Source organism: Radiomyces spectabilis (genome assembly GCF_025331425.1).
Source record: "Radiomyces spectabilis strain NRRL 2753 chromosome Unknown BYT42scaffold_14, whole genome shotgun sequence".
Classification (NCBI taxonomy): domain Eukaryota; kingdom Fungi; phylum Mucoromycota; class Mucoromycetes; order Mucorales; family Radiomycetaceae; genus Radiomyces; species Radiomyces spectabilis.
In genome coordinates, this window is record NW_026251939.1 from 478,829 (window position 1) to 493,378 (window position 14,550).

The 14,550-nt window shown below is 42.2% G+C and overlaps 3 protein-coding genes across 3 annotated transcripts; 1 reads left to right on the forward strand and 2 right to left on the reverse strand.

Moving 5' to 3' along the window:
- The first annotated feature begins 327 nt into the window (after positions 1-327).
- Positions 328-2,855, forward strand: BYT42DRAFT_124492 (uncharacterized protein). The gene is made up of 11 exons (XM_051562162.1): positions 328-507; positions 571-631; positions 701-718; positions 789-885; positions 950-1,014; positions 1,085-1,412; positions 1,474-1,717; positions 1,789-1,837; positions 1,899-1,948; positions 2,012-2,285; positions 2,352-2,855. Exons 1-11 carry the CDS (start codon positions 375-377, stop codon positions 2,419-2,421), a joined length of 1,389 nt encoding a protein of 462 aa, XP_051419391.1. The 5' UTR covers positions 328-374; the 3' UTR covers positions 2,422-2,855.
- On the reverse strand, positions 2,636-9,342 carry BYT42DRAFT_124469 (SNF2 family N-terminal domain-containing protein). The gene is made up of 24 exons (XM_051562161.1): positions 8,884-9,342; positions 8,704-8,817; positions 8,597-8,635; positions 8,252-8,539; positions 8,138-8,165; positions 7,745-8,079; positions 7,416-7,685; positions 7,175-7,327; positions 6,774-7,092; positions 6,546-6,695; positions 6,294-6,469; positions 6,095-6,229; positions 5,904-6,020; positions 5,672-5,840; positions 5,398-5,603; positions 5,177-5,338; positions 4,823-5,111; positions 4,603-4,753; positions 4,380-4,548; positions 4,071-4,305; positions 3,657-3,997; positions 3,484-3,597; positions 3,313-3,400; positions 2,636-3,248 (listed from the first exon to the last, which is right to left on the reverse strand). Exons 1-24 carry the CDS (start codon positions 9,244-9,246, stop codon positions 2,983-2,985), a joined length of 4,677 nt encoding a protein of 1,558 aa, XP_051419392.1. The 5' UTR covers positions 9,247-9,342; the 3' UTR covers positions 2,636-2,982.
- Positions 9,343-9,837: 495 nt separating this feature from the next.
- BYT42DRAFT_595648 (magnesium transporter) lies at positions 9,838-11,659 on the reverse strand (the record flags this gene model as incomplete). The annotated part of the gene is made up of 7 exons (XM_051570873.1): positions 9,838-9,872; positions 10,378-10,538; positions 10,643-10,934; positions 11,017-11,177; positions 11,256-11,316; positions 11,385-11,477; positions 11,545-11,659. 7 exons carry the CDS (start codon positions 11,657-11,659, stop codon positions 9,838-9,840), a joined length of 918 nt encoding a protein of 305 aa, XP_051419393.1.
- Between the last annotated feature and the right edge of the window lie 2,891 nt (positions 11,660-14,550).

Below are 14,550 nucleotides of genomic sequence, written 5' to 3' on the forward strand. Positions count from 1 at the left end.
ATGCAATTCGTAGATGATATCTCAGTAGGAAGGGAAGAGATCCTGGAGAGGAAGGGTAGGAAACTAAGGTCCGCTACAAAGAGTAAAAAATGGGCATAATGATTACAGGAACATCACTCTCTTTTTCCAAGCGATGTAACATGCTAGTCGCCTAGTTTTTGAGTTTTCAACTTTGTCTACAGCAGTGAATTCATGCTTTTCATATTCATCACTGCAAACGACCATTTTTGCAAAGAAAAAAAAAAGGCCTGATTAACAACTTTCAAAAAATTCAATCGAAAAAACCTGCGTCATGTGTGACTGCATACTTGAGAACGACTTTTTGGAGTTCCATGAACGAAGAAATTATCTTGACCTTTTAAGCTTTATTTGTCATGAGTGGGAACAATATTGTGGATGAAGACGACGTCGACGAGTTTCTTTATGGACCCTCGGCCGCCTCAGAATCTCGTAAAGACGACGTGAGCAACTACGAATCAGGACCTGCCACTGAAAGTGACCGAAAAGGTAAGCGACCATGATCGCTTTTGCACGTCCTATCGCGTCAAATTAAATAACTGATGGATCTAGATACCTCCCAAGAATATGACGAAGACTTGTATCAACTTTACAAAGGAAGCACCGCCAATGAGTACGTCTTATTTTTTCCTGCCATCGATCTAATGCATGTGGCTGACCACTAACGATGATCCTTTCAAAGAGCACAGGAAATGGGAGAGTAGGTTTCCGCAGACGATAGAACACTAAAGGTGCATATTTTCTAACGGATTTTGATTTCAAACGAGCAGAAAACAGAATAGCAAGGATGAAAGCGAAAACGAACCTTCTACGAAAGAAGAATCAGCGCACGATGAAAATGAAGAGGAAAACAGTGACAGCGATGATGTAGGTTTGCATATATATCGGACGACCAGGCCTAAATTTTAAAATTGATCAATCCCCTCCCAAGGATCTGGAGATTATATTGGAACCAGAGGAAATAGAAGCCACGAGCTCTTCTCAACAAGCCCAAGGGTAATTTGCAACAAACAACGTTGGCGAATATCAATCCACGTAATCGAGTTATTCATGCTTTCAATTTTAGACAACAGACCAGCAGTGAGAACGGAAAAGGAACTTCAGTCGTGAATCTTAAACCGGGTCAGCAAGGAAAATCATCGTCTACACCCCAAACCAATAACGCCACAAACGAAACCAGCACCGGCACCAAGGGCACAGCAGGTGGTATTGATTTAGAGGCTGTGGGCGAATTTAACGGACAACCCATCACCGAAGTCGATCTGGATATGGTGGAAGATAAACCTTGGCGAAAACCCGGTGCAGATATCACCGATTTTTTCAATTACGGTTTCAATGAAATTACCTGGAGAGCCTATTGTGCGAAACAAAAGATGTTGCGAGAGAACAAAAAGGTCAGTTCTACCTATTGATCGGATACACCTGCGTTGTGTCTTAATCAATTTTTGTACACAGATGATGGGAGATATGGATATGGCAGACTTTATGCCAATGAATATGATGATGAATCCGGCCATGATGGAAGCTGCTATGCCTATGGGTATGGGTGGGATGCCTAATCCAATGATGGGCATGCCCATGGGAATGCCGCCCCCAGTGCCTATGCCACCCACATCAGGCGCCGGTAGTCCGGGCATGCGTGGTAATCGTCCCGGCAATTTTAACCCGAGAGCAGGCGGTCGACCAGGGATGCCCATGGGTACATATTCTTTTTTTCAGTATCGTATGTTGTTGATGAGAAAAGGCTAACGAGAATCAATTTTATTTCAGGTCGATTAAAAGGCTCAGGAGGCGATAATGACAGAGATGGAGATCCAAAGTATGTTGCAGGATTGACATTGTCCGTTACACATGGTCACTGACGATGGTTTCGTTCTGAGTAGTATGAATATGGAAGGCGATGATGGTTTCATGCGGATGGACTTTCCAGGTAAAAAAGAACTTGAAAATATATTTCACAGAAAAAAAAAAGGTTTTAACATTTTATTCAAAGGTCAAGGGGGTATGCCGATGAACATGTTCCCTCCAGATATGCCAGTCGGACCGATGGGTATGCCATTCTTTCCCGGCGGCGGATCGCCCATGAATTTTGAGGGTGGCGATTTCCGTGGTGGTCGCACCCCAATGCGAAACAGTGGTAGCCCTGCTCCCCGTGGATCAATGACGCGGGGGAGTCCCGGACATAGCTGGAACTCTCGTAACAACCAGCCATCCAATGCGCCATCAGATGACGGCCGTTCAGAACACCGTTCCAGCTCAAATGATTCGTGAGTACAAACAAATGTCGCCCATCTTTTTTTAATGATCTAATCAAACCAAAATGCATTTATTAGAAGGAAACGTCAAATGAATTCTTCCTCCAGTCATGACAGCAGTTATCACAAAAAATCACGTAACCGATAGATGCTCTCATTTTTTATACATATCCCTATCATTTCCCCTCTTGTTTCTCCTCTTTCTACAATTTTTTTGAGTCACCCTTTCTTGCCTCTTGACATTGACAGATTTATGTTATTCTTTTTACCTCCACACAGTTGAATTGTTTTAAAATATGGCTAAACCGGGCAAACTCAATGTTGCATTGGACGAATCAATGGTTCGCGTACATCTGCTGTATTGTAATACGTAACTGTCTATGGTTTTTTGACATCGAGCTTTCTTCCATGTAACCTTGATCGATGAACATGATACAGTACTGATAAAAAAACCAGAGAGTATTTGGATAATCCCATTTCGTTATTTTTTTTTTTTTATCTACAAGTTTCTTTCAAAGCATCAGATAAAGATACAAATTCAAAGAATATGATAGGTGCTAAATAAAAAAAAACTTTTACACAAAAGAACATCTGCTTCTTTTGGAGCGTCTTTTTTCTAGAAGCCTTCCCGTTTTGCTACGTATTCTTCGTATTGATACTGATTAGACCGAATGATGTGAATGGCTAACGATTAATTTTTTTCTCCAGTTTAACCCGTGAAGGAAATATTTGTCCTCGGCCGGCCGATTCGACTTTTTCTTCTTTCTGGCGCTCTTTTACCCTTGGAGGATTCGCCAAGGTTATCTTCCGGCAATGTATCACCTCCGGCACTGAACAATTGATCAATCGTTCCTGGATTTTGTGTGGAGCTCCCTGATCCCTTCTTTGCCCGTTTGCCAGTAGGTGTCGCCGGATTACTGCTTTCCTCATCTTCAGCTTTACGTTTTAATTGCTGCTGTAGTTTGTTATCAAGCTCTGTGTAGACAATGTATTAGCAAAATGACGGGTTCCAGAATCATTCCAGTAAAATTAAACCTACCTTCATCGTCCAAAAGCAATGAAACAATTTCTCTAGGCTTAAAGTCGACTTGCTTGAATTCGCCACCGGAAATAACCACTTTTTGAATCTGTAAAAAGTTCGACAAAGATTTGTTAGTACTTCGAAAAACACACGAGTATTGTCAGCATCAATTTTGATGCAATACTTTACCTCGTCCTTCTGTTTGGCACGCTGCAGGATTCGTTCCTCAATGGTTCCCTTTGTAATTAAACGATAGACAGTGACTTGTTTGGTTTGGCCCAAACGATGCGCTCGATCCATGGCCTAAGAGTTGGACATGTTTAGTTTTGGCAAGAAAAATGCAAATTGTTCGTTGTACGTACCTGCTGATCCACGGTAGGATTCCAATCGCTGTCATAAAAGATGACTGTATCGGCAGCGGTCAAATTAATACCCAGACCACCAGCACGCGTACTCAGTAAGAAGATAAAGATTTCAGGTCGCGTCTGCCAGTCTGTCACCATGTCACGACGTTCCGAAATCTTGGAGGAACCATCTAATCGTAGATATTTGTATTGCTTGTAGGCGATGTATTCCTCAAACAGGTCAATCATGCGCGTCATTTGGAAGTAAACGAGACAACGGTGACCTTCGGCCTTCAGTTTCTCTAATAAGCCGTCTAATTTCGCCAATTTTCCGGAATCCAGAATAAGATCGCTCATAGCTACGCAAAACCAATCATTAGCACCAAGTATCATCCCTTTGACTCTCTATAGTAAGGGCATATTTTTTTTTACCTGGTATTCTCATGTGAGAGTAGCCGTGACCTGATGCCGGCACCGTCATAATGCCTTGGTTATCCGTCGCAGACATAACATCAGCCAACTGTGCTGCATGTTCTCGTTGCGACCAATTGATATACTGCGCTTGACCGAACAGCGTGGCTCGAATAGTAGAGTCGAAAAGAAGTTCTTTTTGTTCCACTTCAAACGATCGATCAGAGCATACCATATCTATCGGGACGGCTTGCGCCTACAGACGATACCCATGCCTTAGTTTCACAATTTCTTATCTATGGCTTGTTGGTGAGATGGATGAAACCTTACCTTTGGCGAGTAACACTGATTAAATTTGCGAACCAAATAAATCACGTTGTCGGATATATGAGTTAACTGATCCAGAGGACTGTTTGGAACCATGGTCACGGGCGAAAGAATTGATTCGTTTTCCGCAATGAGGAAGCTGGCATATGTATTAGCAGCAGCAGTAGGGTAACTACAACATCAAGTTAGTCGATCTGTATTTTAACAGCTTCCATCAACTACTCACCTTTCATCACCATCAATGTAAAACTTTCGTTGAGCACGTTGCGCTAATCGACTCAGATGGGCAACCCAGCGCACAATGATGGATTGCTTAAACAGGAAACTGGCATCGTGAGCACTCATATCAGTGAACCGAAGGAAGGAAAATGCGGCATCTACACAAAGAACAAACGAGTCAATACTTTGTCTTTGGATCATCACCAGCAATAGTAGGTGATACTTGCCTGATTCAGAGGAGAACATGGATTCATGGATATAATCGCAAGACCAAATATTCATTAGATTATCAAGATATCTAGTCGTAAACCCTGCGTTGGACTGTGGGCCAGGCACGCGGAGGATACCGCCATTTCGATACAGTTTACGAGGAATATGATAGGTGATAGGACTGCGGGTTGCATAGGGAAGATAAAGATGGGCTTCTTTGACGAGCGACCCAGTCATACCGAATTGACAGAAAGACAAAGGTGCCTGAACATCGGCGCGCTCAAAGAGCTCAGGATGATTGCACACCTAAACGACATTTACTTGTCAGTCAAAAACTAGTCCATGCACTATAGTAATTACCGTCAACGTACCTTTCTGAATTGCATGACCAGGTTCATTAAACTATCCATGCTTTCCACATCTGTCAAAGACTTGGCCTTTTCCAACAATTCTGAAATAGAAATCTTTTCTTTCAATCCACGATACAGTGCTTTCTGTCTCGCCGTCAGATCGCAGTACACTTCCACTTCAATCTACACGGAAAAAAATCAGTCAGATATCCTCTTGATGAATAATGCATTCTCCAATATACCTTTTCACCCAGTTCATGTTGCACATTACGCTTGATACGACGAAGCATAAACGGCTTTAAAATCATGTGTAAACGTCTCAGCTGGTGTTCGTTTAAGCTGCCCTTGTTCTCCGCATGACTTTCGATATCCTTTGAAAACCATTCACTGAATTCTTCATGCGAGTCAAACAAAGTTGGCATGATGAAATGAAGCAAAGCCCAAAGTTCTAATACAGAAAACCTCGTAAGGAGCTGTGCTGTGATTTGGCATAATAAGGTAAAGCAGGGATATTACCTTGCATGCTGTTCTGGATGGGTGTACCAGTTAACAGCAGTCGATTTCGACAATGGAAACCAAGTAACTGTTTCCATCTGGCACTGGACGAACTCTTGATCGCTTGCGCTTCGTCTAGAACCATGTATTGCCACTTGACACGCTGGAAGTTCTTGACATCCGTCAATACCTATAAGCCGTAGTGTGAGTAATCTTCGTACGATCAAGTACTTTGGATTTGCAAAATATTTACAAGTTGATAACTGGTGATAACGATGTGGAACGGTGCATCGCGACCGTACAATTGCTTGCGATTCCAAAACTGCCGTAATACTTTACGATCCTTGGGGTTACCCCAATAAGGTAGAGCCTGCAATATAAAATTCATGGTTGAGTCATGCATTTCATCAAAACCAAAAAAAAAAAACCTTCATTCGCCCTTACTCTGAATGATGGTACGAATTTGGTAATTTCCTGCTGCCAATTATGCAGTGTGGAGGCAGGAGCAATGACCAAGAAAGGACCCCAAATATTATGTACTTCAGCAAGATATGCCATCAAAGAGATGGATTGGACAGTCTACATGCGTCAAAAAAGTTGAGCTTTCGGCATTCCATACCTTTCAAGATCCTCTCACACGTACCTTTCCTAGACCCATCTCATCGGCCAAGATACCATTGATGCCTTGCTCGTACAGATTGCCCAACCAGTTGAGACCTTTCAACTGATAGCTCTTAAGCTGACACATTAGAATGGACGGCTGCTTGATCTCTGGGCCTGTACCCATACTCGTAGGATCTTGGAAGTTCATCTCGTCCACTAACCAGCCAGTCATAACATTGAGTTTTTGTTGCTTTTTGAACAAAAATTTTGATAGCAAGAATCGACAACTTACACTGAGCTTGATTTACATTCATGGCTGAATCGCCGGCAGCGATGCGTCTTTCACGGGCTTTTTCATCAAACTGCCGCGTTGCCTCTCGTTGTTTCGCGAGCGCATTCTGAGCAGAAATTCGAGCGTGTTCTTTCAGTTTTTCTTCATCATCTATTTTCGTCAGCAGCAAAGAAAGTTAACAGTGAGCCATAACATACAACAGTATCAATATTTCAGAAGCGCATTTACCTTCATCAAAATCGATTTCGCCCAAAGGTTGCTCTCCTTCGGTCACGTCCAAATCCACACTTTCCGATTGAGCGGCAGGTGTAGCCCCTTCGGAAACTGGAACAGCGGTTTCGTCGTCTTCACCAACATCTTGCTTTATCTTTCTTCCGATAAAATGGCTGTAGAGTTCGGTCTGTGTGATCAAGAAATTCAGCTTTCTCGCTTGACGTTGAGCTTCTCTTCGTTCTTCCTCTTGCTTCAATCGATCTAATGCTTCCTTTTCAGCCTTCTTGCGCAATTCTCTCTCCTCCTTTTCGTTCTTCTTCCAGAAAATAAGCATCTGTGGCCGAAAATAACAACGACATTCGATTAGTATTAATAGGAACTTTAACATCTACTGACAACCTGTGACAGGCGCATACCTCTTTCATGGCACGCTTCGCCTTTAGCTGAACATCCCTGTTTAGGCGTCCGCCCTTGGTAGCTGCACGTTTGGCTTCCTTTTGACAATACTGAGCAACCTTTTTACAATTACCAGCTCTGGTAGCCTGCACACGAGTCAAGATCTTTGCCATCTGTAAAAAAAAAAGTAGAAAACGATCGCACATTAGTATTCCACATTCAGTCGAGTCTTCTCTCCAAAAAAAAAATAATTAAACTTACTCTTGGAATGTCTTTCCTGGCAATTGCTAGCCAGATCTTCCTTCGCTCTTCCTCCATTCTCTCTTGTGATGTGAGGGTGGGTGATTTCACTACAGTGATATCTTCTTCTGTTTGACTGAGATCTTCACTAAAACGTCGTCTGAATCGTTTTTTCTTGTGTCGTAAACGGTCTTTATGTCCCAGCGGTTCGGATATCACTTTGGGCATCGGCACTCCATATCGTTTCATGAAAGTTTGCTGCAACCGTTCATGAACTTTGCTGTGTTTGCTCTGCACACATGGTCGTTAGTATGATCATTGTGTACCATTTCATGCTTGTTACCACTTACGGATGATCTTTTTTCGTACGCTTCAATAACGCGTTTTCTTCGATTATGAACGTCGATCATATACTGGATCATGGCGTCACGTTGCGTATATAAAATATCTTCGTCGTCGTCATCATCCGACAATTGCAGTTCTTCCAACGTCCGCTCAGCTAAAGACTTTGATGTCTGTCTTGATCTGCTACTATGGCGGGCGAAATCATCAACAGAGGAATCATCACTTAAATGATCGTCGACTTCGTGATCAGCATGAGCAGGCTCCATCGGACGTTGATCGCTAGAAACAGAAACATTGGCACTGAAGGTGGAAGGCTCTGCTGACGGGATGGCGTGGAGTGCTAGTAGCAGTTACTGTTAGTGGATATAATTTCCTCGCAGTCTAAAAAGGGCATCTACCTGGTTCAGTCACCGGTGTATCATCCACCTAGGAACCATTGGGAGAAAAAAAAAAAGAGTATGATCAATTTCTGGGCGTTGTTCAGAACGTTTTTGTCAATTTCCCATGCGTACCTCTGTGACAATGGGCTGAGCGGTGGAGTAAAGGGGAATGTCTTCTGTATCGGTGTCGGAATCCGCCATTTCGAACGTATCTTCTGTGCTATTCAAAAGACTGTGGATACCATTACGGGACGGCTGATTTGCTGGAGGATTAGAAGACGCTGGTTGTAAAACAGGGGATATTGGATGCGCTGACGATGCCGGCTTGTCAGATGTATCAGACGACAGCATGTGTGAAATGGACATCACAGGCGAGTGGGTCTTTCGTTCTTTAAGGTAAGCTGGTGCAGAAGGAGCATTCTGTACACGTACGGTGGTGAATATAAATGCAACATGGTCAGACTGTCAATGACGTACCTGTACTGCATCGTGAGATGTTCTGTGCAGCGGTACGATCTGTAAAGAGGACATAAATGAGGAAGACAGTCTCTAACAAAGGCGTCACTTGTATACTATGCACGTACAGGGTCAACGTTCATTGCATTTTCGTGGACCGGATCGTAGGCAGTAGTATGTTGCGAATATCGGTCTGGTTGATCATACGACGTTTTTGGATAATCTCTGGCAGTTGCGTAGGTCTACCAAGAACAATGTTACTATGGCAAATGGAGCGTGGCAAAATTAAAGGAGAAGAAGGTGCAAACCTGAGCTGTTGCGGAGGGTCTCTCGTTAAATGTCGGATCAGTATAGTCCCAGGCAGAAGAAGCAGATGGATAACTGTTATTAGGCATAGAGTGATAGGGATATGGCGATGCAGACGAAGGCGAGGGTCGATACGGTGAAGTGTGTTGAAGAGGAGGCGCGGGTGGGTGCTCATTGGTGCCATAGGAAGAGTTGCTGTCGGAAGGTCTTCGTGTCAATTCGTTCCAATGGTCAGATGAGGGTGAATTATGTTGTTGGTCTGCTTGGTATGCAAGCGGCCGAAATCCGGGTGGAGAAGGTTCTTGCCCAGGGTGGCGTTGACCCTGCTGCTGCGACACTGAAGGATTAGTAGAATCAAAGCTCATCAAGTGTCAGCTTGCAAGAAGCAGAGAAAAAAAAAAGAGGGAAAAATTGAAAGGAAAATAAAAAATAAAAACAGCAAGAGCGGCGCGGACAGCGGGAAGAAGCCTTGTTTGCAGTCTGGCTTTCCAGTTGGTTCGCCCATCGCCAGTCACCTTCCTTGCGTTGGCTCAATTCTTCGGATTTTCTCGCCTGACCTCCGCTTCAAGTAGCCTTGCCAAATCAAACATTATTTTATTGTTCCTCATTTTCTACCCATACTCAAAACCTCATGGCTATCAACTATTCTGCCCTTAATTACCCCAACTGATCTTTCTTTCTTCAGTTGATGATTACTACTTCTCAAGGAAGTCAGCTTGACTATGACATTCATGTACAATCTAAGAATTTTTTTTTCAATTATTTATTTCAAGGCAAGACTGAACAACAAACATGATAAAAAAAATGCTTGAATATAGAAACATAAAGTAGCCATGCTACTCTTTTTGGCGTTGCTATGATTTCACTCAACTTACATTAGAACGCTTAAACGAGATGCATGGCGCAGTTGTGATCTCTAATTCAAGGACAGCATTCGCTATTCTAACACAACTCAATTATCCATGCTCATCGTTGATATTGTGTTTTGTGCCTATATTCATTCCAATCACGAATGCGTATCCGTCTGACAAGGCATCTATGGCAGCAATGAGGAGGCATTCACACACTTTGGTTCATGGATCTATTCCGCGTTTCAATCTCAGACAGACCGCGTCAGTGAATACAATCAAAGCGCTTGTCTCAGGTATGCTCTACTTCACTCTTGCCATATAATCCTTACACGAACCTTTAAAAAGAATACGAAATATCAACTAAAAAACAGATGGCACCATGTGAACAGTGACCAGTTCATGGCTGTGCGATGTCATTTTCTCTTGTCCTTTTTCTATTGCTTTATTTTTCCTCGAAACCAAAATTCTTTTTGCTTCATAAAGACACAGCCCTTGATCGACGACTGCAATTGGAACTGCGTCCCAATCCGATCATAGCCACATTTTCCTCCGTGTCCCAATGACATTTCCCGTTAAGGCTTGGCGAGTGTCGTAGAGAGCTTGATGCGACATCTGGTAAAGCCATGGCCGGCGGCGCCGCTTGACGTGCAATGCTATCAAGTAAATAAACGCCACAGAAAATAATCAAGAATCCACAAATTAGACTGATAGTGTTGACTGCATCATTCGTGTGCCACCCTTGATACATGATCGCGGAAGCAATAATGGTCGCCGTTGTGAAAAACACAAAATAAACGGGATTGACACTATCACATTTTAAAGAATTGGTATCAGCAAAAACTGTGCAAAAACGAGTCCACCACGGGTTTGCCCCATCTATCCCCCCTTCTCTCCATTTTCCCTTTCTTACACATTCGTGGAAAAGGTATCCAAAGCCTTATTAAAGTAGTTCACTTGGGTCAATACGAATATGACACACATAAAGGCGAAAACATAAGTAGATGGCTGCTTGAACTGGTTGTTTCCCGCAATCGTCAGGCGAACAGCGATGCCGAACGCTTTGATGGCCATAATGGACAAGGAACCAATCAACGAACATATGGCCACGTACACAATGACGTTTTCTTTTCCCCATCTGGGCACGGCTTTCCAAATCAGTCCAACAGTAACAATTATCACAAGAACTCCGTAAATCATGAAACCTTTCAGTCAATATAAAAAGATCCTCAGCTATCAGTATACCAATGATTTATCTTGGCGTATGTAGTCATCAAGTGATTTTACCTGGTTGTGTCATGTACTGAACAAGTTCTTGGACGCTTTGGACATCTGGATCTTCTGGGGCGTGCAGGACAATAATCACCGCACCAATAAGAGACAAGACACATCCGATAATCCCAGTAGGTCCCATACGCTCCTTCAAGAAGATGGAAGCCAAGATTGCGCTAAGAATGCATCATCACTATAAAATTAATTAACAAGGCATGCCGCACTGCCTGTCAACTTTCATTTGAATCACTTACCCAACAATGACACTCAAAGCCCCTAATGGCGTAATGAGGATCGCAGGAGCAAAAGTGTATCCTGTTGTGACAATCCGTCAGTTATCCTGCACCCAGGTTATGTCAGCGATATACCGCTTCCTTTCTTACCTATAAAGTTCAATAGTTCCCCGCCCACCATTGTCGTTAAACCGATCCACCAAATTGGATTTTTCAAATAGCGATGAGAGTCGGTGGCACATCCTACCAGATATCACCATGTTATACGGTTTATTGTTTACGCCCCTGTCTCCCAGAGTACGCATCCTACCATGTTCGGTCGATGATCGCTGAAGACCCTTCTTAGTGATAACAAACGATGTACCAATAAGACAACTGGAGCATATCGCTAGTATGAGGCCGATATACTTTCTTTCAAGCACCATGGGTAGAAGAGAAAAGAAGGGATGGGAGTGGAAAGAAGAGGAAGAGCGTGCAGCATATTTTTACTCTTTTTCATTGTCACAAGTGAAGGGAGGATAAGGGGTGTGCTCATAACCAATCAGTCGGTCAGATTTCAAGAAATGATGCATTAAATTGGTGAAGGTTCCAGACAAAACACCACATATTTTGAACACCTGCATGTGAAGTTTTCAGCAGGTACAATAGTTTAAAGTGGTCTTCTTTACGTATTACATAAGAAAGCTCGTGTAAACTAAATAATGGCACATACCAATTTGATAGTCTATTACTTTATTTTCTTACTTGGACCTTTCTTTTACCTTTTTACTTTTTTCTTTGTAAAATAGCGTAACGTTCTGGATCAAGTCAGTTGCAAATCGAACCTTTCTCTTCTTTTTTCTTCCAAATGGCCTTCAAATGTGCAGGTTCCAATCTCTTTCCATAAGCAAAGGAAGTTTACTATTCTGCGCGACTTTGTACGAGATGCACACATAAAGTGAAGGACCCTTTTAAATATGGATGACTTGAGGCGTTCAGCAGCAAGAAATCAAAAAGTCCAGAAATAGGTGGATTTACGCCAATTTCAACTATTACAGTTACTTCATTTGGTTGTATCTAATGCTTTCTTCATCAGAATGCGTTTAACAATGCCTCCACTTTATAAGGTTGTGTATCTCTGGCTATATTGGATGAGTTCCCTGGGGTAGTCGAGCGTTCGATACATGCATGTTGTCACTACAGTACCAGAAAATTTCACAAGCAGAAGGCAAATTACACTTTCTTCTTTACAGTGCCCTGGCAAAATTTCTTTCGTAATCCCAATAAATTTGTTGACTTCCCTAATGTCTTTTTCATCTTTCAGTTCATTTTTCTTCGGGAAATGAAGAAATAATAATGAAAGAAGTTGCAAGGAAGCAAAAATCATGACTTGGTCTTGTATTGGCGGGAAGTGTGGGGGATCTCGTCATATTATCTTGGCCTTGTAGAATGCCTGCGTAATCCTGGTGGGAAAATGCGCTGAAACTGACGACTTTGTTCATCAAAAGAAGAGGCTATCTTCATTAGGATGACTTCTATTTTCAATAAAGTGTATGATACAAGTTGAAATATAGTTCAAGGAGCCACGCATTACGTCTGTACCAAAGTTATGTGCACCTGGTGTATCCGATCAGCCAACATAAGAACACTTGAATAAAGACATCCTGATCGATCTCTCTCTAACAGTATCTGAGACCTACTTCATGCAGCTATTTCATGCGATGAGGCCCCACTCTTATCAAAGGATAAAATATGAGGTGAAGCGATGAGAAAAGACACATGGCGTCTTTTTCCTGCTTCATTATTGGACAATAACGGTTAGCTACAGTCGAGGGATCGCCTCTTTCATGTCCATGAAAAACGACGCATCTTCCATCCATTTTATTTCCTCTTCATCGCACATCTATTTTCTTATTTCTTTTCTTGCCCAAAACCATCCATCTATCGCGCCATATATTTTCTATTGCCTTTTCTATTACATTTGCTCACACCCATCCTGTACGTATACCCATGATGACTACAACTGTGCTATCAACGACTAACCTCCACAAATAGCTTGCGCACCGAAAACGTTTTTTTTTTTTTTTTTTTTTTTGTGGCCAACAAAGAAACTTTTTTTTTGAAAGGTAATGTATAAAGTGCCTTATTTACTTTTTGAATGTTATGCCGAATCACTCACTCACTTGCTTTGTGTGCTTCTGTGTAGTTTAAAATAACTGACGAACAAAGCCCATGCCTTGGTGGTGTGCGGTGGCGGCTCCCACAGTGTGGTGACGACAGTTTTTTTGTAAGTGAAAACAAGGAAGAGTAAGTGTGACTTGTCCTAATGCATTCATCTTTTTTTTTTGTATGTCTTTGTCCTTTGGTTTTCTCTCTTTTTTTGATACCTTAAAACAACATTACCTTGCCTCTTTTAAAAATTTTGATTTGTAAAATTTTTACCCAGATTCTTTCAATTAAACTGTACGGCAATAGTACCCCATCCCATTTTTTTTTATTTTTGGTAGTATGTACAGTGTCTTTCTCTGCCCAGTTGTCTTTACTCGACAAGAACAGTTCCTTCAATAGGAAGGTTGTGAAGAATTTGCTGCTGTACTGTGTAGTACGTCCCTGCAAGCGATCAAGAAGAGGATTGGCGGACTTGTTATAAGTTCAAGACTTTTGTTACTTGGTTCTTACCTTCTGTTCCTGAACGCCTAATCTTCTGTCCTTACCTCCCTGGAAAGCATTTGACACCTTTGTTCGCTCTGGGCTAAATCCCTTTCAGTCTTTGACACCGCGGAAGCTTAATGTAACCGCTGGAGGCTTAATGCAAACATCTGTTTGCAAACCAGTAGAAATAGGAATCAATAAACTCATCTACTTTATCCGAGGCCTTTTGGAAATTTTTATTACATAAGCATAATATCCTTAATGAGACAGACTTTACATCAGTTCTTCTCGATCAAAATGATTCTAACTTGTGGGCGTGATCGATTACAGCTTGCTTAATAGCCTCGGTATTCCTACAGAAGAGATAGAAATAACAGATTAGTTTGGCCATTGCTAATTGCTATAGTGTTCTAAATCTTTGAAGTACTGTACCTGATAAATGTATGGATATCAGAGGAGCTTGTAGAAAGCCCGGTAAAATCCAGGACAACCAATCTGATGTGATTTACAGATTTCCCAACGATTTAATTCTTTAGACTAGTTGCGCGTGTGATCTTGAAGATCACAAAGTCGGCTCTTTGGATGTATAGTTGGGGATGTTGCTCTGAGGAAAGCGAGACTAAAACTTGATTAAAGAGGAGGTTGGAGCGATTGTTCATTTTGTGATAGGTTATAGTCAAACTTC